Raw genomic sequence first — 23,314 nt, 5'->3', positions numbered from 1 at the left:
GCCACAAGCTAGTCTAATTTTTTTATTCTCCTTTTTTCTTAAAGCTCAAGCTATAAAAGCAAAAGGTCCAGTGTCTATCCCATACCCACTCTTCCAGTCACATGTGGAAGACTTATATGTGGAAGGGTTGCCAGAAGGAATTCCCTTCAGGCGGCCATCCACATATGGCATTCCCCGTCTTGAGAGGATACTTCTAGCAAAGGAGCGAATCCGGTTTGTGATTAAAAAGTAAGGAATTTTACGTTTTTGTTCCTTTATTACTCATTGTTTTCTGCTGGCTCCACTCTGCTTTATTTTATCTTCAAGAACTTCCAAACTGATTTCTACCAATGTATTCTTTTGCAGTACAGATGAATAATATTTAGTTGATGTTCACTCTGATAAATTCAGCTTATCAGATCACCGGAGCACCACAGTGGGTGGCTGAGATCTGGACAGATCTCTTTGATATTATGGACTTCTTGTCATGGGCCGATCTCTTTGTACTATTTTAATCTCTGCGGCTGTAATACATGTTGAAAGCCATTGACTTGGGGGTATTTTATGCTATCTGAGGATCTCAGCCTAAATTTCAGCTTGTGCTTTTATATTTTTCTTGCTGGAATGCTGTATCAAGGTGTCTACAGCTGTATCTGTGTATAGCATCTCCCAGGGCAGGCTTGAGGCCAAAATAGCTACTAGTTCCTGTGATATAGTTGGATGTGGGTCCTTGGTGTGTCTGGAGGTAGATCAGATAGTATACGTGACAGGAGACCTTAGATGTACATAGAAAACTTGAGGGCTCAGTTGCCTGCCGTAGCTAGCCTGACAGGGTATCATCTGCCTTTAAAGTGAGGACATGAGACTCATGAGATGTTCTGGAGTCCTTTCTTTCTCTTTTTCTCCTTTCTTGCCTTGGTGTCTTTCCTAGAAGAACCCTGACATTATTTTCTGCAAAGACAGGTAGGATTGGAAGGGAGCCTGAACCACCCCTGAATTCAGGATATGCAGGGAGAGATGCCAGCATCTGTGGATGCCGAGTGCTGGATCTCAGAGCTGCAGAGCACTTAGAGATCCAGTACTGTGGGTACGACTGTGACAGGCTGACATGCAGCTTTGGTAATGGGTGGATATTTACCTTTTATAGTTTGGTGCTTCACTTCAGACAGATGTGATGTGATGTTTCACACCACAGATGGGCATTTACAGTTTAAATGAAGCTTCTGTGAGTAACTGCTAGTGTTTTGCTATTGTTCGGCGGTGTAGGACCTAATCCAAGAGTTTTTGAAGTGAATAGGAATCTGCTGATTGCAGTGGTTAGGCTCAGAATTGGTGGTAGTGACAGCCCATGCCTCTGTGCGTGCTGCCTTTAGTATAGATGCTAGTTTCTCAAATCTGAGAGGCAGATGTTCAGTTTCTGACATCCGAACACTTGCAGATAACCAGAAAAGAGGAAGAAGTGTAGATCTACCTTTTGTCTCACTTAAAATCAGGCACTGTGCATAGATTTTAATATTTATGCAATGCTGGCACCTGCTCTTGCCGAATTTGTCTTAGTTGTTAACAGTAATTAATTTATGCTGTTCATCAGGTTTGGAACATGTGGTAAGCAGAGCAGCTCAAAAACCAGTTCTGCTCTGTGAGAAATGTCAGAATTTTAAAATTTTTTATTGTTCTAATATGGATAAAACTAGATGTGTTTGAGAAACAGAAATGTCTGCTTTGAGGTTTTAATTTTTAAAGGTTAAATTTTTGATTTGGATCTTTGTTTCTGATGGAGTGTGTCTTAGACCTCAGAGATAATTTTAATGTAATCTGTATGTTACCATGGAATGCTATGGCTCAGGTGGATATGGGTAACAGGCATGGAAAATGTTTTTGTCAGTAGGGTTCCAACCAGCTCTCATAATACTTTGGTGTTAATTGGAATTTAATGTTGGGGATTGTGATGTCCCTTGTTATTTTTTTTTTCTGATCCTTCAGTGGTAATGTGAGGCTGTAACTGTCGGCTGTAACTTCTGGTTTATCAAAGTGTATGTCACACATGTATCTTAAATCTTTTAGGCATGAGCTTTTGAATTCAACACGAGAAGATGTGCCACTGGACAAACCAGTTGCAGGAGGTAGGTCTTCGAATGAGTGAGTTGTAGAAGTACAGTATGATTTCCTATTTGTCAGTCTTAGTGGTGGCTACCATTTGCTTTTACTAATAACACATTGCAAATAATTCCTCTTGGCTTGAATTTTCTTTAGCTACAAAGTGACAGCAATTTTCCAGTGGCTATCCGAGCCAGTGCTACTAACACTTACCAACTGATTTGATTCAGCTGGCCAGAATGAAGAACAACGAGCTAAGTGTTAGTCTGTTGAGATACAGAGAAGAGGCAGTAGTTTCCATAGTTGATAGAGTTTACTGGGTAGGGAACTGTCTGTATCATGGAATAATTTCTTATATATGGAATTTGCCAAAATTAGATTAACTGAAATGCAGTAATGAACATACTGTTTATAGTGGCAGTTATTGTTGTAGAATCTGACTTGCTCAGATGATCAGACTCCATTTTCACATAGTAGTACAAAGAGAATGCATTCTAACCACTTTTGCCATGAGGATTACTTTTTCAGCAGATGCATGTTCTTACATGTTTTGTCTCCGTTGAGCACTCATCTAAAGGTAAAAAAATGACCACGTAAAAACAAGACTACAAGAACAGACTTTCTTTACAATGGCACCCATGAACTCATTTCCCCTCAAGTTGGGAGAAAAACTTTTAGTATGGAAAAATCAAGTTTTGAAGGAATTGAGCCTTTGCGTGGGCACTAGTTGGTAAATTACTTTCCTGGACTTGTTTTTCTGTTCAGTTGCTTTCTACTGTCTTTTGGGCTTGAGGGCAATTTTTTTAATTGTCCAGTTAAGGCAAGCATTGAAAGCTTGTATGCCTGAACCAATGGTAGCAAACAAATTGCTCCCAACCCCAAAATGCTAACTGGCAAACTTGGCCTGGTTGAACTGTGAATTTCAAGTAATGCTAGAGAAATTCTTAGTTCAGACAGTGACACAAGCATATAAATGGTAGTATCTGCACTACTGCAGCACCGTTATGTTGTATTATATACTCATAGTCTTATGTTGTAAAAAGTATATCAAAGACTGTACTTAAGTGAACATTAAGGATCTAAATTAAGCAAAGAAATTATGTCATAAGGATGTCACTTTAGCAAGTGTGTAGGAATTAAATTTTTGCTGTGGTATAAGTTAACCTAGTGTCTTGAGTCTTAATAACCTACTGTTCCTTCGAGCACCAAATTTGCCTACAAAAATAGTAGGTAGGCTAATGACTGAGTCTTAAACTTAACTGTACTCTTATGTGGGTTTTTAAATTAGCCCTTTTCTCTGTTGTTTTTGTCATATTTAATATGGTTATACTGATTATGAAGACAAAGCAGGTACATTGCATATCCCATAAAACCCCCGTAGCTAAAAAAACTAGTGGTAACCCATTTTTATGGCACAGTGTTAGGAACAGTCACTTGTCTTCACTAACTCGTAATGATGGTATATTCATGTGTGGCCTCGGCATTATTTCTGAGAGAAGAGAAGGTCTGTGAAAGCTGTTGATAACTTCTCAGGGAACACAGATCAGAAGACAGCAGCTGTCTGAGCCTCCTTTCCCTCAGTTTTCTCTTCTCCCTGTTTGGATTCCCTTTTTCCCAGTAGCTAATCATCTCCTCTGCTGCTCCACATGTCTGCTGCTGTCTCAGGAGAGAGCTGTGTAATGCCAGCCTCTGCTCTCAGCTCCTTGTGGCTCCATGTCCAATGTCCTGCTGTGTCCATAGCCCCTGCTAGCTTGTGTCTGCAGCAGAAGAGGAATGGGATGAGTACAGAAGTTGTATTTTGACTGACAGAAGAAAGACCATTTGCATTCTTGTAGGAGATAGGCTGGTCAGGAAGGTTTTATGAAATGGCCTCAGCCCTGAAGCCCTGAGAAGGCTGGTATGTTCAGCAAGACAAACCAGTCAGGCAGTGATGGTTTGGCTCGGGAAATGGCTGGAGAAGTGCAATCAAGTGCCTACGAAGATAGCCCAACCTGGTGCAATGCAGTTATGGAGCAGAAGTTGTTGCTTGCACATGTTGACTAAACCCACAGCATGGCAGCTGTCTGGTATCTTGTTCAAGACTGATGAGCTTCCACTTATTGGTCACACAGACATTCGGAAGAAAAAAAGTGATTTGTATGATATGTGCTTTGATCCCTGCCACCCGACGCTGAGGGGACAGACAGGTTCTTTTGGGGATCCTTGGCAGAATGATGACAGCACTAAATCATAGTTACAATTAAAGCTTTATTTTTTTAACAAGATATTATAATTAGTATAGCATAGAATTTATTATTAGAATGGCACAGGATTTCTAGAAGCAGAATCAATGTAGCACAATTTATAAGTAGTATAATATAGAATTTAATACCACTTAACCTGTGCTTTCTAATCACCTAGACCCTCTGCAGGTCAGGTCAGATCTTAACACATGGCTTGCTGTATCAATACAATAATCATAATCTAGACTCAAAAATGATAATATATATTCTCACTCAATCCTCGGAGGAAGCTGAGGATGGTGGAGGTGTCCCTGGCCACTGGAGGGTCACAGGTCTCTCTGTCCAGCAGCAGCTCCTGTCCAAGTTCCCCCCTTAGGACTTGTAACTGCGTGATTTTATGGACAGTGCTCCGTGTGCTGTTGTTACATTCCCTTGTTCCATGCTGGGGACATCACCACCACTGGGCTGGCCAGGGGCCTGGGACCTTCAAGGCCATTGAGGAAGGGAGTAATCAGCCTGGCACCCAGGAGCCTTGAGGCTGGTAGGGAGAGGAAGAAGGTATCTGTTTGTCTCCTTGGTTCACAGGACCTTCAGGGCCTGAGAATGAAGGGAAAGGGAATGAATGTGTGACCTGCTTGGTCACAGAGAGTGGCTGCTTACCTTACAAAATGACATTAGTTATGCTAACCACATTACCAGGGGTTGGGAGCAGGGGGTACCGGTCACAATCCCAAATAACAAGCACACATGACAAAACAGAAACAAAAGCTCTTACCATTCCAGCTACCAAATAGGACAGCACTAATGTCATCGTTGTGCTCTGTTGTTCTGCTGGAGGAGCAGAACTCGCACTTATGACTATCTTCAGGTACAAAACTTTGTCTCACGAACTCCAAAGTTGCCTGTGTATCAGCCAATAAGCAAAGATGTTCAAGTGATAAAATGATGGAAAAACTGTATTTAATCTTGTCCTATTGACCAGGATATGCTAATCTACATAGCTGCCACATGTTGGGTTCTGTGTCTCAATTATAACTTAACTCATATCTTGGGTAGTGTCAAGGAGACATTTTGGAGAGTTGGAACTAAACTGCTTGTCATCTCAAGAAGAATGACAAAATCCCTATAGTCATTTGATGTAGTTATTAATCACCATTTAAAAAGTATTGTCCATGAACAGTGGGAGAAATGGGTACTGCAAGTTCAACATGAGTATACTGCTGCGTGCACCCATTATAAAGGCTTGCTTTGGGGTTGTTATTGCTTAGTGAAAATTCCTTGAAAGCAAGTTTTCATCCCATATGCACACCAAATTCTGCACTGAATATCAAGATAATTTTTTAGAAAATGAAACTGGCAAAAAACTAATCCCATCTCCAAATGGGATCTACAGATTGGAGGCTGATGATGAAGGCATTGCAGTTCTTCATGCCAATACAGGTGTGGTTTTTTGTAGCAAGTGCAGTGTCACTGGTTCAGTGGATTTTTGTACAGTTTTTAATATTCTGTCATTTTTTATAATTAATTTTCCTAGTTCCAAGTTGAATCCATACTTCTGCATGGTATTTTCTGGGTTACCTGAAAATGCAGGGTGGTTATACATGCTATAAACTGAATGACTGAAAATATAACCAAAATAATTAGTGAATGTTGGTTTTGTTCTGTGTCATTCTCAAATACAGTGAAAGAGGAGTGGTATGCCAGAATCACCAAACTGAGGAAGATGGTAGATCAACTCTTCTGTAAAAAGTTTGGTGAGTACAGGTTTGGGGGTTTTTTTTCTTTTATGGCTTTGTATTTCTTGAAGGTTGCTTTCATTATTTCCTTTGAACATCCACATGAATGAGACCTTTGATCGGTTTTTTCAAATATTTAAAATCCTGGCAGTTGAGCAAAAAAGAACGTATTACTCTACTGCTTATACGACAAGGAAAATTCATAGTTAAAAAAAATGTGTAAGTCTTGTATGTACAGCTCATCTAATTTCTCTCAGTTTCTTCCTATTTGGATTTTTTTTTCCTTTGATGGTGAATAAAACAACCATTTACTTATTTATATCCATTGCAGTATCATTAAAATTAGTAGTAGAACGTTTCTGGGTGAATTGTTATGTTCTCTCCAATATAAAAAACAGTCAACTTCATAAGAGCTAGAATAAAATGTTTCATGATGCTCTATAATAGATTAAAAACTTTGGATGAAACCACTGTATTATGTCCCAGTGAGGAACCCGGTAATCTTCAGTCTAGCATTGTGACTGCCCAATAGCAACATGATACAATATGGTAAATTTTTATGGTTTTGATGTGCTGAGACTTGGACTCTGTTGAGTTTAGATATCCTGCATTGTCCCATGTTCGAAGATCACGATTGCAACAGCCTGAGGAATTGGTAGCTTAGCTAGCTTTTAATAAAGGTCGATGGCCCAAGAGTCCAGTTACTGGATGTGTTTTGTTCTAACAGCTGAGGCCTTGGGGAGCACTGAACCAAAAGCTGTTCCATACCAGAAATTTGAGGCCCATCCTACTGACCTCTATGTTGAAGGGCTGCCAGAGAACATCCCTTTTAGGAGTCCCTCCTGGTACGGAATCCCTCGCCTTGAAAAAATAATTCAAGTGGGCAACAGAATAAAATTTGTGATCAGAAGGTAAGTGTTTTAATGTCTAAACATGGGTTTTTTTAAAGAAAGAGGCCAAACAAACACCCTTTGTGTAATCAAGCACTTGGTTTCTTTAAGTCATGAAACATTCAGTCTCTAGTTACGAAATAGGTAGATTAAATATTCTGCATTATAAAGTGGGTATTTGCAATCCAGAAAAGACTTCCAAAATATCTTTGTAGCATGTTCACAAGTTTGAAATACATAATAGCAAAATTCAAACTTTCCAATTCATGTCACTACTACTAAGTAGTAGTATTTAATTTATATCAAGAATGGGCACATTATTTGTTTTCTGGTTGCAGGCCAGAGCTGCTAACTCTCACTTCAACCGAAGTTATTCAGCCCAGGTCGAACACCCCAGGTAAGACAGCTGCTGTCTCCAAGTGGGAATGGAAGGGTTTGGGGGGGAAACACATTTGGATCAATGCAACATTTTCCAAGAAGTAACCCTATTTGAGTGTGCTGACATGCTCTTCATGAGGTCTGAAAAGAATAAATTGATAATTAGGAACATGGGTGGCTTTCTGGATTGTGGTGCAGTCCAGCTGTCTTTGAATAACTAGAATGGGTCACCTTCACAGCCCGGGAGAACTGGAGTTACTATCCTGGCCTGAATCAAAGCTCTGGAGCCCGTTAGCATTTCACAGCTGACTCTGTTGGCCTTTTTTCAGGCCTCTGTTGGTAAGGAATTGTAATGACTTCTTGAAAGCATGAAGTGCCTTTAGCACAGGCAAGAATCAGACTGGGTTTTATTTCTGAATGCTCTGAAGTGGAGTGTGTTGGCACTTCCTTGCTACAGAAGTGCATGTTCCAGACCTTGTTAGGTTTTTTTAGGAGCATGAATCTGCTTGCAGGAATAACACAAACCTCAGCTTTAGGAATTGTAGAGCTCACTGCAGGGGAAAAAAAAAGGGAAAGAATATGATTTAATAATCATGTAATCAGTAGTTGTCTTATGTCATCACAATGTATTGTGGATTTTGTTTGGATTTTAGGAAAAGGCTCATATACAGCAAGAGGGTGGCTCACTAGAGAAGACTGTGTTAAATGTGGAGCAGAAGGAAAAGGCAGCATCGTGTTTATTTTTTTTCTTTGTTTTTTGTTTTATTGCCAAAACTCTTGATTGTCATCAGATTTGACAATACAACTGGCAATCTGACAATGAAGTAATAAGAGCAGCTGCCAATCATAGCAGTAAAAAACCTGCTAATAAAATCCTCTTTCCGAAAGAACTAACATGCAGTGGTCATGATTCTTAAAACTTAGACTGTTTGAATGTTCAGAATAACATTTCTTTTTTTTTACTAGTTATTTTGCTGTATTTTTCACTAACTTGTAGGTGAGTCTGGTATTATGAGTGCCTACAAAGCTTACCAGGGTCCAGGATTTGATGTCAGACAGGCAAACACAGCAAATGTTCTCTTGGGGTTAGAGCCTATTGAAAACCATTTTCCCAGGCAAAGGCCGAGGATCTTCTTACTGTAGATGCAAACTTTATGTTGCTAAAGAATATTAGACCTTTTTTAAAGCGAAATACTATTCTGTTGCAAAGTAGTAATCCTGTGCCCTCAACAGTCTGCATTTTAATTTTTTAAAGTAAATTAGTCACTCTAATTCCTTTGCCAGTAAGACTACAACATGTGATTAAGTGTAAGCACAGGTGCAGGTGTTAAATACCTGTGAAATCTATCAAATAAGTAGCCCAGATTGCAAAAAATATTAATGTATCTTGCCTTGAAAATATAAGAAGCTAGAAATAAACAAGGTCAGGTAATTTGTTAGTCAAAAATATGATTCGGAAACAAAAAAATTCTGTATAGCTTCTTTCATGTATGCTCTCCACAACTCTGAATGAGTTTAGCTCAGTGCAGTTAATTGTTATTTGTGGGTTGTGATGAAAAGTGATGAATTAGGATGCTGTTTGTCAGAAAAGTGCTTTTTATTGCTGCTAGTGTCCTTTGCTTTCTTCTCTACCTAAGCTACAAATTGTCTGCTCTGGCTAGCACTCCTGTAATTGGCTTTTATTTACAATAGAGAACAGGACTGAAGATGATTTTTTTTTTTATGCTAATCAAAATGTTTAGCAAAGCACTCTTTAAATCCTCATCTTCTGTTCTAAAGAGTGTTATTCTTATGCACTCTGATTAATTAATTCCAACTTTGTAAGAGCCACTAGAATAATTGCTTCCTGCATCTAAAGGCTCTGAAGAACAAGTTCTCCTACTTGGGCCAATGTTTGAAATTTGTAACTACATTTAAACAGATTTTCCGTTATGTAGAGGGAATTATGTGTATCATTTAAGCTGCCATTAATAATCATTACTCATTGTGTGTCCTTGCCTACTCAGATGTGATTGTGTTGAAAAAAATCTGTTCAGTGTACCTCTTTATCTAGGACTGGGTGATACTCTGACATATATCCATTTCTGGTTTTCAGTGAAAGAAGATTGGAATGTCAGGATCACAAAGCTAAGAAAGCAAGTAGAAGAGATATTTAATATGAAGTTTGGTAAGTTAAATGTTAAATGAACTGTTTTATAATGCTGCTGCATTTTAAAACTCATCTGTAAAAAGAGTTTTAAATTTTACTGTACTTACTTAAACATCAGAAATGTACTAGGACAGATATGGAAATCTTGACTCCTCTTACCTACTTTTTACTGACTCTTCCCGATAACTGACATAAATGACTTTATAACAACATCCTAGGCCATAGTTTTTCCAGTTGTGTGACAACTGGAGATGATGATGTGTGCACAGAAAGCTTTTGGATGAAAACAGTTCTCAGAAGAATATATTAGGCACTGCATGCTTAGATGTTATCTGTAACAAGATGGACCAAGTCCCCATTTGCAGTTATTCTACAGAAAATAATAGAAAATCTATTTAAATATTTCTCTTGGGTTTTTTAATTATCTCTTTAGTAGCAGAGCTTCTGTAGTCAAGCTTCTTAAAATCACTTGAGATAAAATACCACCTATTTGAGTATGTAAATTATCATTAAATCTTTATTTTCAGCCCAAGCTCTGGGGCTTTCAGAGGCAGTGAAAGTTCCGTATCCTGTATTTGAATCAAACCCTGAGTACCTGTATGTCGAAGGCTTGCCAGAAGGAATCCCCTTCCGGAGTCCCACGTGGTTTGGAATTCCACGCCTTGAAAGAATTGTCCGTGGGAGTGGCAAAATCAAATTTGTTGTTAAAAAGTATGTTTGTAATTCCGTTATTTTTACTCCTGATTTTGAAGTTATTTGATTTTCTTCCCAGCAACTCTAGGCTTTAAATGCTACCTAATTCTGTTTGCATGAAACGGAAAGAACATTTTACATGTATGTTTTATCTCATAAAAGGATATACCTTCCTTATTAAATTTATATAGATGTATAAATTGTGTGTTTCGTGCATCAAGGATCTAGGGGAAAAAAATGGCCTTGTACTTGGAAGCTTTTTTCCTTCTTTTTTTTTTCCTTCTTTTTTTTTTTGCTTGAAATAAACCCAGAAGAAAATTGCAGAGTAGAAAATGCAGCTTATGTTTTCTAACTTTTTGTGGTTATAGTAGATGGAGAGTCATCTGTGCTTCTGGAAGAATTTTATTATAGAGCGCTGATGATATGTAAATTGGAACTCAAATGAATTCCAAGAAATTTGTAACATTTTGCTGTATTATTTTTCTTGCTTGTGTAATTGATTGGATTGTGTTCTGTTCAACTTCTAGGCCTGAGCTTGTTACTTCCTATTTGCCTCCAGCACTGGCTAGTAAAATAAACACTAAAGGTAAATAATTAAGTATTAATTGCTGCCATCAATTCATAAATATTTACTGCTCCCTTAGCAGACTGAGACATCTTTGTGGTTGAAAAATATGGGTGTTGCAAACAAAAGGCGTTATTTAAGATGGTCTAGCATAGTAGCCTCTAAATCTGCTATTATTTGAAAAAGTTACTCAAAACAAATTTATCAACTTTTTTACTTAAGACTATTCTGATACAGAAAATGGAATCTACCCAATTTTGACAACTTTTATTTTGCTATTAGTGGCCTATATTTAACTTATAGCTGTGAACTGAAGTAAATAACAATGAAGTTTTGTAAGAAAAGAATAAAAAAGCAAGTCTTTTAAGTTTGTCTATAAAAAAATCAGAAGTTAATATTTTTTGCTGTTTAGATAATAAAAAGCACCAAAGCTGTCCCTCACACTTAGAAACAATGAAGTCTTCTGTTCTGAATTAGTGGAGTGAAAATTTAGGTGTGATACCTACCTTTTTCAAGAGTACCAAACCTACTTTTTAAGGGTGTGAGCGTCACTGTATTGTTCAGATTTTACAATGCAGTCTGTACTTAGTACAGACACAAGTGATTCTTCAGTCTGTTGGAATTTTCAGAATACAGCTGTTTTTTCATTAGCTGTGCAGGATATACATTATAGAGGGTTTGTGCATTATACCTTGTATTATATTGACTTCCAGCAATGAGTCCAAAGAGTTCAAAAAGGTCACGAAGTCCTGCAGGCAATTCAAAGGTCCCAGAAATTGAAGTTACTGTTGAAGAAGGTATGGAAGAAATATCATTGAATATTCTTCTAATGTTCTTCTATTCTTCTAAAGTTTTCTGTTCTTCTCAGTTTTCATAGCCCATAATTAACTTACACATGCACCTCATATAGCAAGCTCAGTTTCATTTCAAGGCTTCAAATACACTTTAATATAGAAATGGGTTTATTTTTTGTTTCTGAATAGTACTGGATTCTGTGCAGATGATGGTTATGTAAAATGCTGGAGTTTCACAACTTGCTTGGGCCTTTTATTCCAAGCAGAGATCTGGGAACTGATGTAGTCCTGAGCAGAGGAATGACAGATGTGATCAGTAGTATCAAATGCTTAAATATAACCCTAGAACTTCTTACCAGTTTTTTTTATTCTACTCTTGATTTAGAAGTTAAGTTTTCTATAGTCATCAAGTTTGATGTGTTGTTCTCTTCATATGATGGCTTGCTTCTGCTCTCTGTATGTATATATGTGTCTTTTTACAGGTCCTAATAAACCACAAACAACAGATGTTCGAACTAGTTCTCAAACCAATGGGTCCAATATGAGTTTCAAGCCACGAGGAAGAGAGTTTTCTTTTGGTAAATGTTGTGGGAATTAGCACATGCATTCTATTAATGTTGGTATTGAAAATTCTGGTGATTACATATCAGAGATATTTTGAATTCGTGTTTTATTGTACAGTCGGTGAATGACTGAAGTTCTTGTTTTCATGTACATTCAGTTCATCATGTAGAATAATCTGCATCGAACGAATCCTGGGTGATGTATGGAGAATGCTTTACAAATGCAGCACAGGTCCATTGGATCTTATTAATTTGGGTTCAGAATCAGTCCCTTTAGACTTTTGCTGCTCTGTTATTTCACAGTGCTGCAGACCCTTGAAGGACTTGTCCGGTGCACAGTACCACCAGAGTGCATAAACCCAGCTGAGATCTGATATTGTGCATATGCTTAATAAGTGTTCCACGAACTTGGAATATTGAGCATCACTGTGCAGATAGCCAAGTGGTATGTAGGAGCTAGGAAGCATTTGAACTAACACTAGTAAGCCATGATCTATCAGAGCTGATTTTGCAAGATAGCCATTATAGACCTCTCCAGTTCTGGAAAATCAGTAAAGGAAAAGGCAGACAGGACTGGAAACCATGTGGTTGTGTTCATGAGCATTGGGCCGGAGCTTCTTAGCCATGGAGGGCCAGGCCTGTCTGTGCAGTCCTTTAGCACAGAAATCTTTGCATTGAAAGCAGGGTCAATTTGCAACCCAGATAAATTCCTCATAGTCAAGTGAGATGAATTACTGTATTCAGAGTAACTAAAGCAGTTCCCAAGTCTCATGAAACCTCTATTTAGCATCCTTACATTCTGAGTTTATTTGGTTTATTGTATTTGTCCCTCGTGCTTTCTTTTTAGTCATATGGTCATAAAACATGAAACAAAGTAATCCTCTACTCCTGCTGAACCAGTTTCGAATTAATATAAGATACTGATTTGGTATGACTGCTCCTTTTGGCATGGGCAGTATTCGTATTCAGAGTTGTGTACAGTTTTCTTGGACTTGCTTGTAATTGTTAGACTTAGGCTTTTTTTAAAAAAAAAAAGTCTGCAACTTTTTTAAACTTTCAACGGAGTTTTTAATTTTGTAGGCCGGCTTCGGACCACTTAACTGCAGCCACGAGTAAACCAGTTTACGAATTGCTGCTGATTGCTGTCAGAAACAAAACGCCTAGCTAGATGGACATTTAATCTTACCCACTGAAGTTGAAACTGTGGTAGAGTTTATAGTTCGAGAGAGAGAGACATGTGTTCTGGGGCTATGTCACTAAACATGTTAAGAACTTTCTGTCACTGTTTTGGGTGCTGGTTCGGATGAGTAAATTTTATGCTGCCTGATACTGTAAATTTGGATCACTCAGGTTAATTTCAATTTTAATCACCTCTGCTTTATCTAGTAGCAGTATTTTTCAAAGCTTTAGGGAAATGGGGGTTGATGTGGATATAGGTTTAGACTGTGGCAGAACGTTTCAGTGGCATTTGCAGAATGAAAGCCATTTTGCACAATTTACTGTCATAGTAAATTGGTTATCAAGCATAATCATTTATTAAGCATTTATTAAAATGTTCTTCAAGGACTGATTCATTCTGTGAGTGTTGATTTAATTCTTCCAATTTCCTCCTGGCAGAGGCGTGGAATGCCAAAATAACTGACTTAAAGCAGAAAGTCGAAAATCTTTTTAATGAAAAATGTGGTAAGTTTATTGATCCTTTTTTGCTGAGCTGTCTTTCTTACAAACATGCAGTTAGATGTATGAGAGATACATTCACATGTTTATTCCAAAGGTTCTGCAGTCCTTATGTACTCCAGGCAATTTCTCATTTTCTCATGTAGGTTGCTTGCAATTCTGTGTTGCATTTCCACTAGTTATTTTATTTGGGTTTGGAAATGGAGAAGTTGTGGTTGGATTACTGCTTCTCTAATGACCCAGAGACATAGTGACTCCACATCCTGGCACATCTTTTTAAGCTTTCTACACTGCTTATGAATGGGACTTTGTATGACTTAAGCCTCCATATGACTCAATACGTTATGGATGGTATCTGGAGAGACATGCTCCATCGTGTCCCAGCACTTCTTCTAGTGCTGTTTGGAAGCTAATGACTTTTGGAAGTAATAACTTCTCATTAGTCTTCTGAGTGCGGCTTTTGGAACAAGAGCACTAATCTCACCTGCCCTTAGTGCTATTCTATAGCAGAGACAGAGACAGAATGCATTGCCTGTAACAAAGTGGAGTACAAATGGGATAGTCTTGCATGCAGAACAAACCAGTGGCCTGAGCTGACTGCAAATTATTAATTTTCAACTGCAAATTATGATCACATTTATTGCAACAGAATGACTTATGTTTGAGACTGTTAATTTTCTTCCTGCCTACTCATAGCTGTCACCAAAAAAGGCAAAGCCTGCTGGTTTCACCTAATCTAGTATGTATGTGCCAACTATTATATACCGTTTATACCTGAGGTTTTCCTTTTTATATACACATCAGTTATCTAGCTGGTAGCTTATTTGCTTTGTTGCATTTCAGGGGAAGCGCTGGGGCTGACTGAACCAGTGAAGGTGCCGTTTGCATTGTTTGAATCCTTCCCGGAGGTTTTCTATGTGGAAGGACTACCTGAGGGGGTGCCATTCCGCCGACCTTCTACTTTTGGAATTCCAAGACTAGAGAAGATCCTGAGAAACAAATCTAAGATAAAATTCATTATTAAAAAGTAAGACTCCCATACGTGTTTGATAATCTATTCTATGAGAATTGAAATGTAGACCAAAAAATGAAATTGTGTTGCTGAGTTGCTAAATTAGTCTGTAAAATACACACTGGAATATTTTTAGTAAATGAGGAAATGGTCAGAAAGCTATTCTAGAGGTGGAGCAAGATAGAGTAATCTCTTTGTTCTGAAAGACACTCACAACCTGTTTTAGGAGGAACAGAAAGTCCAGATTTCTTAGCCCATTTCAGTTACCACATCACTGGTTTAATTCCTACTGTATGGAGTGCTTACGGGTTACTCTTAGAACTTGCTGACAGAGTACTAAGAGCTGAGAAGTGGAGATTCATATATTGGGGGTTGTAAGACTTTATTTTTCTTGCCTAGAATAGGTTTAGATACCCATGTGCCAGTGTAGAAACAGTGGCAAGAGAAGTTGCGGAGCCTCTCAGCCATTGCATTCTTGGCTGTCTGGCTGTCTGAGAGGATATCACTTGATTTCTGTCTTTAATAAATTAATACTAGAAAATTGCATTTTCCTTAATGTTGATAAATGTAATTTTATTATTGTACACGAAATGTTCAATCTGTTTGCAGGCCTGAGATGTTTGAAGCAGCTGTTAAGGAAAATTCTGCTAGAAGCCCCCAAAGTGAGTTTTGTAACTGCTTAACGTTCTAGATAACAGTCTCTTTCAAGGATTAAATACAAATCAGGAGAGCTGCATGATGTTAACGAATTCCTGTAAGATACATTTTGCATTGTGGTTGGTTGGTTTGTTTGCTTGTATGTTTTTAAGATGGGAAAAGCACCTACCAGTTACAATTTAAATAAAGTGTTAGCAAGGGAGTATTAAATTTTTTAAGTTATTTGTAATAATCATGCCTCTAATATATTCTTTACTACCTTTTATCAAAATGTAACAAGTAATGTGTGATTCACAGAAGTAATTCAGGTCTAGAGATAAATTATTTGCTCCTAATAAGTACATCATCTAAATCACAAGTGCTTCACAGATAGGAGTGCAGATAGCCAGTAGAAAATTGTGTCAGGCAGGTCACGGATTAAATGTTTTGAGTCGTATTATTATCTGTTACTATGGGTTGGCAAAACTCTGCGGAGTTACTTGAACTATGCTAGTTTGTGCCACTGGACAGTGTGACTCACAAATATAGCTGTAAGGGATTTCTTTTGTGAATGCACACAGTGAACCCATGGATCAGTAGGTGTTACTGAATTAACTCCAAGGGCTATGATTTTTCTGCTAATAAAAATACCAAAATACATGCTCCATATACTCTTTTTTTTTTCCTTTTCTTAATAATCTTTTTAGAAAACGAACTAGTAAAGATTAACATTATCTTTATTCTAGCTCTTTCTCCTCTTGGGTTGGAAAGACAGTGGTGTGTACCTTCAATAAGTATGTCTCGTTGGCAGCTGCTCCCATTTTGAAAATGGAACTGGATCTGCTTTGAAAACTTCGCATATATCTGTTATTTTGCAATATTTTCTCTATATATGACATTCAAGATTTTGAGCTTTCTACAAAAGTTTTTTAAATGAATTCTCTTACTTTTAGGAAAAAATAATTCATCTAATATAGCCAATACAGCAAGCACCACAACAAACACACTGGTGAACACAGCTGCAGGTGTTGAAGATCTTAACATCATTCAAGTAACTATACCAGGTGTGTATACTGTCTGGTTTCACATCATACTTTTTGTGCTTATATTCTTCATGACACTTGTTTAGTCTGATGAAGTTTTTTCCTACAGTCCAGCTGGTTCAGTGAAATACAAGTACAGTCAACAAAGAGTATAATTTAGCATTCTCTTTTTGCTGAGACGTTAAATATTTTCTAACACTCATGAACATCTATTCAGTGAAATCTCTAGAATATTCTTGGTCCAGTTCCTAGTTAAGGAGTATCCACATTTTTCCCTTTTTTCTCATGCAATAAATTAAATATTGATTTGCAATTTTCTTGGCAACTTCAGGAGATCAGTACTCAGACTGAATTGAATAACCATATACACTGAACTGCTTTGTATTAACACTGATTACTATTTTCTCAGGCATGTATTACATTCATTAGAAACCATGAGGAACGCTGCGTGCTGTGGCCATCTATTGAATGGTCACTTTACTTTTACCTTTCCCCACCATTGTATGTACTGTAAGAAAATAAAATATAATTTGTGGTTTTAGATTAAGTTTACAAAATCATCTCTAGACAGTAGATCTAATGTTGGTTATATAAATACTCTGAAGCTTCTCACAGATTTTTTTTTAACAATCATCTATTTTTGCGTATTTCTACAATTCTGTGTCACTGCTAAAACTAGGAACAATGACAGTGCCTGTTTTGAAGCACTCAGGTATACCTGCTTTGAGTAAACGTGCAATGACAAACAAGCTTCGGGGGGGGGGGGGAATCTGGGTAATTCTAATGCTATTCTAACAATTTCTTCCAGATGATGAAAGTGAGCGCCTGTCAAAAGTAGAAAAGGCCAGACAATTGAGAGAGCAAGTAAATGATCTTTTTAGCCGGAAATTTGGTAATTGCTTCTTACTCCCCATTTTTACATAGGTGTGAATGCAATTAATGTTGTTCATATTGAAGGGTCATTTTTTTAACCCCAGCCTGAGCCGCTCACTCACTCCCCCCGCACCCAGTGGGATGGGGGAGAGAATCGAAAAAAAGTAAAACTCGTGGGTTGAGATAAAGACAGTTTAGTATGACAGAAAAGAAATATAATAATAATAATAGAATGACAATAATAATAATAAAAGGATTGGAATATAGAAAACAAGTGATGCATGATGCAATTGCTCCCCACCTGCTAACCAGTGCCCAATTAGTTCCTGAGCCACCCCTGGCCCCTCCAGGCCAACTCTCCCCAGTTTATATACCAGGCATGACGTCCCATGGTATGGAATACCCCTTTGGCCAGTTTGGGTCAGCTGTCCTGGCTGTGTCCCCTCCCAACTTCTTGTGCCCCTCCAGCCTTCTTGCTGGCTGGGCATGAGAAGCTGAAAAATCCTTGACTTGGTCTAAACACTACTTGGCAACAACTGAAAACATCAGTGTGTTATCAACATTCTTCTCATACTGAACCCAAAACATAACACTACACCAGCTACTAGAAAGAAAATTAAATCTATCCCAGCTGAAACCAGGACATGAAGTTACTGAATCATCACAGTGGATGATATATATGATCATTAAAATGATCAAATTTGAGAATTGTATATGAATGTTGTGCTTTGACTTCAAAAATAATCTTTTATAAGTGATGTAGGTTGTTTGACATTTTAAATAAAAAATCCTAAGAGTATAAATTGCTTTATGTTCCCCCGTCCTTCCTGTTTCTTTCTGTGTAAACATGGATGAAATATTTATTTTTCTGGCAATCCATGATTCTTCTTAGGGCTTCATAATCCTGACTTCTTAATACCTGGGACTACAGTAATTTTAAAAATGCAACTTAACCTTTTGCTGTGTGTGATTTCTTTTTTTTACTTTGTATTTGCATTGCACAGCAAAAATGACCTGAGTTTCTTTATCTCAAATTCCTTCACTAGTGCTGTGTTGAATTGCTTTTTGTGGTATTGCAGGAAACACTTTGTTTTCCTTCATGTAGCTATTTCCTTGGATATACCTTTTTTTAGTAAAAACAGAATCTGGGTTCTTTATATGGTGAGCTGTCAGGGTTGGAGTTGTAACTAACGCTCTCATAGTAATGTTCATGAGTGTAATCCAAAACATCTATTTCTAACACTGTAATGGTTTCATTGTCAAGTGAATTTTCATAGTTTCAGGTCTGATAGAAAGCTTGGGTTTGCATTTACCTTCTTAATTGTCTGAGGACTTTTTTCTTCAATGTAATCATAAACATGTAGACTTGAAAATAAACATGATCTCTCTCACCTAGGTGAAGCCATTGGTATGAATTTTCCTGTGAAAGTCCCATACAGAAAAATCACTATCAACCCTGGCTGTGTGGTGGTGGATGGGATGCCTCCTGGTGTGGCATTTAAAGCTCCCAGTTATCTGGAAATCAGTTCGATGAGGAAGATTTTGGAATCGGCAGAGTTTATCAAATTTACTGTCATTCGGTATGTAGTTGCCATTGATTAGATTGTACAGATGTTGCAAGGACAGCCCTGTAACTTGTATAAATTGAGATTTGAAAGAATAGAACTTGCAGTACACCTTTAAGTAGTGGAAGATGTTGGCTCTTTTGGATAACAATATTTCAGGTCAAATGAAGGCCAGATGTTCATAGCATGAATGAAGATGGTAACTCTTTGGGGGACACGACCAATTTAGTATGACAAAGGGCATATTATCAATACTGCATATTACAGCAAGCTGTCTTTTGAGTTGAAATCTCTTCATATTATATAAGAGTCTTAATGTCTTGTGAGCCTTGCTCTCCCATTTATAAGATGAAGTTTTGAGACAAGTCCAGAGCTTGTTGGCTCTTAACAGTAAATAGTATGTTTGTAGTAGTATTACTATTAATATTTTTTAAATATTTGACTTGTGTTAAGAACACTGAGTTAAGGTAAGCTCTTTGATAAATGTTTTTTTCCCTAAAAATGAGTTTATCTACAATATTTGAAAATATAATATTGTCCAATTACAATATAAGTGAATTTTATTTGTATGTGTGTATTTCCATAGACATATATACACACATGTATATACAAAGTATATTTGTATGCATGAAGCAGAATAGATGAAACTTAGGAATCATACTAAGGAGTTCAGGAATTTAAAATAAAAATGTATAAGTTTATGTAACTTCTCAAATCATAGACTGCTCCACAGGAGTCTAAAAGCTTCGGTTTATCTTTAGAGAGAGAGAGAGAAATTTCTTAAACGTATTTTACTAAGGGGTCAGAATTCTCAACCCTTAATCACTGAAAGGACTCTTGCTTGATACATTTTGTTTAATTGAGCTCTGAAGAAGTGACTCCGTTGTTAATTAGTGGTGACTGAGGGAAGGATTTAGATCTCTCTGTGTATGTTACTTTTCAAAATGCTAGTGAACAAAATACGGTGCCAAAGAGCTGCTATGATGGTTGCTTCAGTTTTGTTCGACTTTCTGTTCATTTTTTAGTATGACCTCTTTTACAGAAGGTTAAGTGAGGTTGCCTTGGGAGGGAGACCCTGTGCAGTATATTTTAGAATCGGTAATTATTTTTTTTTCCAGACCATTTCCAGGACTTGTGATTAACAATCGTAAGTATTTTTGAGATACTGATGGCAAATGTATTTTTGTAACTTACCAAGATCTGTTTTCTATGTATTGGCTTAGTGGCAGAGGCTCCACAGTGGTTAAGTTCCATGTATAACTCTTGTATGTGTCTGTCTCATGAAGATTTCCTGACTAAACATGCATGTGCAATTAACTTGAGCAGTGTGATAAATTTACAGTACAGTATAAGATTAGCATTAACTTTGATATGAAAATGCAAGATACTGATTTTGTATTTTTCAGCTGCAGAGTCCCAAAGAGATTTAGGACCCTGACTGAGCAACAGACTTACATGGGAGTGCCTACATTTTAGGTTCGGATCCATCGCAGTAGCAGTAAATAAGCAAGAACTTTCCAGTAGCTGCACAACCATATTCCAGTGAAAAATTCTGCATTCTGCTGAAACTATAACAGTTTAGAGAGGCAGAGTGTAATTACCTGTAGTTCCATGGCCAATTTGGCCGTGTTAATGAAATCGTTTGGGGAGGGGAAAAAAGGTCTCTTTAGTATTTTCAGCTGCCTAAAATAATTGTGACCTGCTTTTTAGATCTCATTTAAGAAAAAACAAACTGCAAAACTCTGTTGTTACAGTGTCCCTTGTGTCATGTTCTTTCTGAGCCAATGTCAGATTAGAAATTCAGAGGCCAAATAACCTACTGTCATTAATTTGGCCTTACCGAGTCTGAGCCTGAGCGACCCAGTGTTCGTTCATTTGCATCCAGCCACCAGTATGTTCCAGTTAACATGCCGAGGTCTATGAACTGCAAGTATGAAGTCTTCTCAGGAAGATATTATAGCTAGTAACTCACACTGACCCACTCACCAGGCCTAGGCACACCTTCTTAGGTGGGAAAGAGATCTCTTTGTAAGAGGGAACCTTCCAGGCAGATAAGTGTGTAATAGCATTTCCAGAGAACTGAATTAGAAATGAAAGAATCTATTAAACTGTTATCTATTCAGCATAGCAGTCAGCATGTGTTGGGACTGAGGCTAGCTCTAATATGCTGAGTAAGAACAACACAGATATCCGATGATCTTCCATCACTGGAGGAGCAGATTGCTCATTGAACATGTGGGGTTTGTGCATTATCCATGTCCATTAATTATGATCAAAATTATCTGATATTGATAAATACCAAGGTGAATGACTGAAAGGCTCTGAGCCTACTGCGTATACGTATGATGCTTTATTCTTCTTATGAAGAATACATGGGAACTTAAAAGGAAATTTTTGGTGCTTGCAGGCAAGATAAGGAGTGGTTTTTCTGTAACAAAAAATACTGAACTACAGCTCAATCACAAGTGTTAGTAACCTGTTCATGCGACAAGTTTCAGGATTTGCAGATTCAAGAAGTAAGATTGCCCTTGTGTTACATGTGGACCATTTTCATTGTGAAGTTAAACAGTGATCATGTCTAATCTTAGAGCTGATGGAAAAAGCTGAAGCAGAAGCACCACCAACAGCACCAGCAGCAGCACCAGTACTACCAGGTGATGCAGAGCATGATGCATATCCTTGCAGGAGGGGTAGAGTATGGAGTTCCTAATCTTATTGGCAGATGATATTAGTAGTCATGTCCTGGGTACATGCTGCTCATGATGAGCCATTTTATTTTGACAGATGGTGTGCAACGGTGACTTTTATAGCTATTAAACATTAATAAATTAATAGAAAGAGCCATTGCTTCCTTCAAGCTGTGTCATTGGCGTGTTCCTTGATTTGATTTTTGCAGATGATGAGTGAGCTGAAAAGAAGGATTAGTAGGGGCAATATATAAAGCCAATTCAGTATCCATTTACTGATGCCTGCTTAACTCAAAGTGTGTGGGTGTCTGTACCAGATGGGTGTTCAGCCAAGTGAAATTTGCCTGTGTAACACGTAAGAACCTAGAATGGGGTCTTGATGGAATTTTGCCCACTGCACGGTTCTGTAAGCCCTGCTAGACTGTGTCTAGACTGCACACACATCATCACCTATCTTAGTCTGAATGGAGAACTTAGCTTTATGCTATAAATAGGTAAAGTAAATGTAGTTGAGCAACTTCCTTTTGACCCAGTGTAGTTTCTAAATGTTTGCAGACCTTTAAAAATGTGTATCCCAAGTTGATGTAGTGCAGGAAAGACTTTTGCAATTGACTGAATAAACTGTTACTCAAAGAAACTGGGAAACTAAGAGAAGACATTCGATAAACATTTTAAGAGTAAGGGACACTTGTATGGTGGAAGTAATTATAAAGGAAACTACTGGCTCCTTTGTTTACATTTTGAGGTGGTGGGAGGGAGGAAAATAGCTGCTGATGGGCAGTGAACTTGCTGTAGTCTATCTGTCCTTAACTCACCCGCAGTGTTAAAAAGGTTAAATGGCTTTCCTAGCACCTGTCCATCTATAATCCATCAACACAGATAATAGAAAAATCATTATGGAATTAAAACACACTTTTTGCCCTCTATTCTGCACCTTCACACTCTTCCCCAAAATACACATATTTTCCACTGAAGACAATACTATCCAGAAATGATGGCTTTTTTTTAATACAGTTTTATATTTAACCAGTTTGAGTAAAGCTGTTCCAAACTTGGTATGTTCTGTGCAAGTCCATATTATGTTCTGCTAGGACTTGGTGATATATCTGTCGCAGCGAACCATACTTGGAAGAGAAAATGTTAGGTAGTGTAATGTAATAAATGTTTGGGTATTTTTTTATATTTTGCTGCAGACTCTATAGAAAGTTACACACGTTCATCTCAAAAGATATTTGAGTCTGATCATAAGAGAAAAAATTGAGGTGCTCTTTTTCACGGAAAAATTAATTTCCCTAATTTTTCTAAGATACTTACCTGATTAATATTGTTGAAACTATATTCATATTCATTTGACTATTTTTTTTTCATTTAAGAGTCAGCTGAACCAAGCAAAATAGAAGTATCTGTAGGAGGTAAGCGTTTGTCTTCAGTTATTACCAACAAGTATTTTTAAATAATTTTGAACAAAGTTGCATCTTTTTTTAAAGGAGACAGGTTAATAAAAAAAGGGCTTTTATTGGTTCCCAGGACATTTTTTCATCTGTACTAATATCACGCTGCATCATGTGAAAAATACTCTGCAGCAAAAGCTATTATTCAAATAATTCTACAAAGGAGTTCTATGAATTGTTGTTCTTCGTTGGTGAGTCATGACTATATATAGGCTTTGAGTGATTGCTCATATCCTGAGCGATGCATCTAGTTATTCAGCGCCGTAGTTTCCACAATTTATGCAAGTGAATGATTGCCGTCATC

General features: G+C 37.6%; 1 protein-coding gene across 4 annotated transcripts in view; it reads left to right on the top strand.

Moving 5' to 3' along the window:
* GTF2I (general transcription factor IIi) overlaps window positions 1-23,314 on the top strand; it is an 81,041-nt gene that overhangs the window by 51,298 nt on the left and 6,429 nt on the right. For 2 of the 4 annotated variants that reach the window (XM_010573485.1, XM_010573484.1), the window contains 19 exons: window positions 45-228; window positions 2,044-2,102; window positions 5,981-6,052; window positions 6,762-6,945; window positions 7,263-7,321; window positions 9,398-9,469; window positions 9,979-10,162; window positions 10,672-10,730; window positions 11,423-11,506; window positions 11,986-12,081; window positions 13,684-13,749; window positions 14,587-14,770; window positions 15,365-15,417; window positions 16,345-16,455; window positions 17,243-17,326; window positions 18,704-18,887; window positions 19,991-20,019; window positions 21,461-21,526; window positions 22,933-22,971. In XM_010573485.1, coding sequence (XP_010571787.1) covers window positions 45-228; window positions 2,044-2,102; window positions 5,981-6,052; window positions 6,762-6,945; window positions 7,263-7,321; window positions 9,398-9,469; window positions 9,979-10,162; window positions 10,672-10,730; window positions 11,423-11,506; window positions 11,986-12,081; window positions 13,684-13,749; window positions 14,587-14,770; window positions 15,365-15,417; window positions 16,345-16,455; window positions 17,243-17,326; window positions 18,704-18,887; window positions 19,991-20,019; window positions 21,461-21,526; window positions 22,933-22,971 — 1,869 coding nt within the window. The remainder of the gene's footprint in view (window positions 1-44; window positions 229-2,043; window positions 2,103-5,980; window positions 6,053-6,761; window positions 6,946-7,262; window positions 7,322-9,397; window positions 9,470-9,978; window positions 10,163-10,671; window positions 10,731-11,422; window positions 11,507-11,985; window positions 12,082-13,683; window positions 13,750-14,586; window positions 14,771-15,364; window positions 15,418-16,344; window positions 16,456-17,242; window positions 17,327-18,703; window positions 18,888-19,990; window positions 20,020-21,460; window positions 21,527-22,932; window positions 22,972-23,314) is intronic. The other 2 variants (XM_010573486.1, XM_010573487.1) reach the window with 2 other exon arrangements.

This window comes from Haliaeetus leucocephalus, unplaced genomic scaffold, assembly GCF_000737465.1.
Source record: "Haliaeetus leucocephalus isolate CR32 unplaced genomic scaffold, Haliaeetus_leucocephalus-4.0 Scaffold395, whole genome shotgun sequence".
Classification (NCBI taxonomy): domain Eukaryota; kingdom Metazoa; phylum Chordata; class Aves; order Accipitriformes; family Accipitridae; genus Haliaeetus; species Haliaeetus leucocephalus.
Note: the sequence above shows the minus strand (reverse complement) of the source record. Positions and strands in the feature narration are given on the sequence as shown.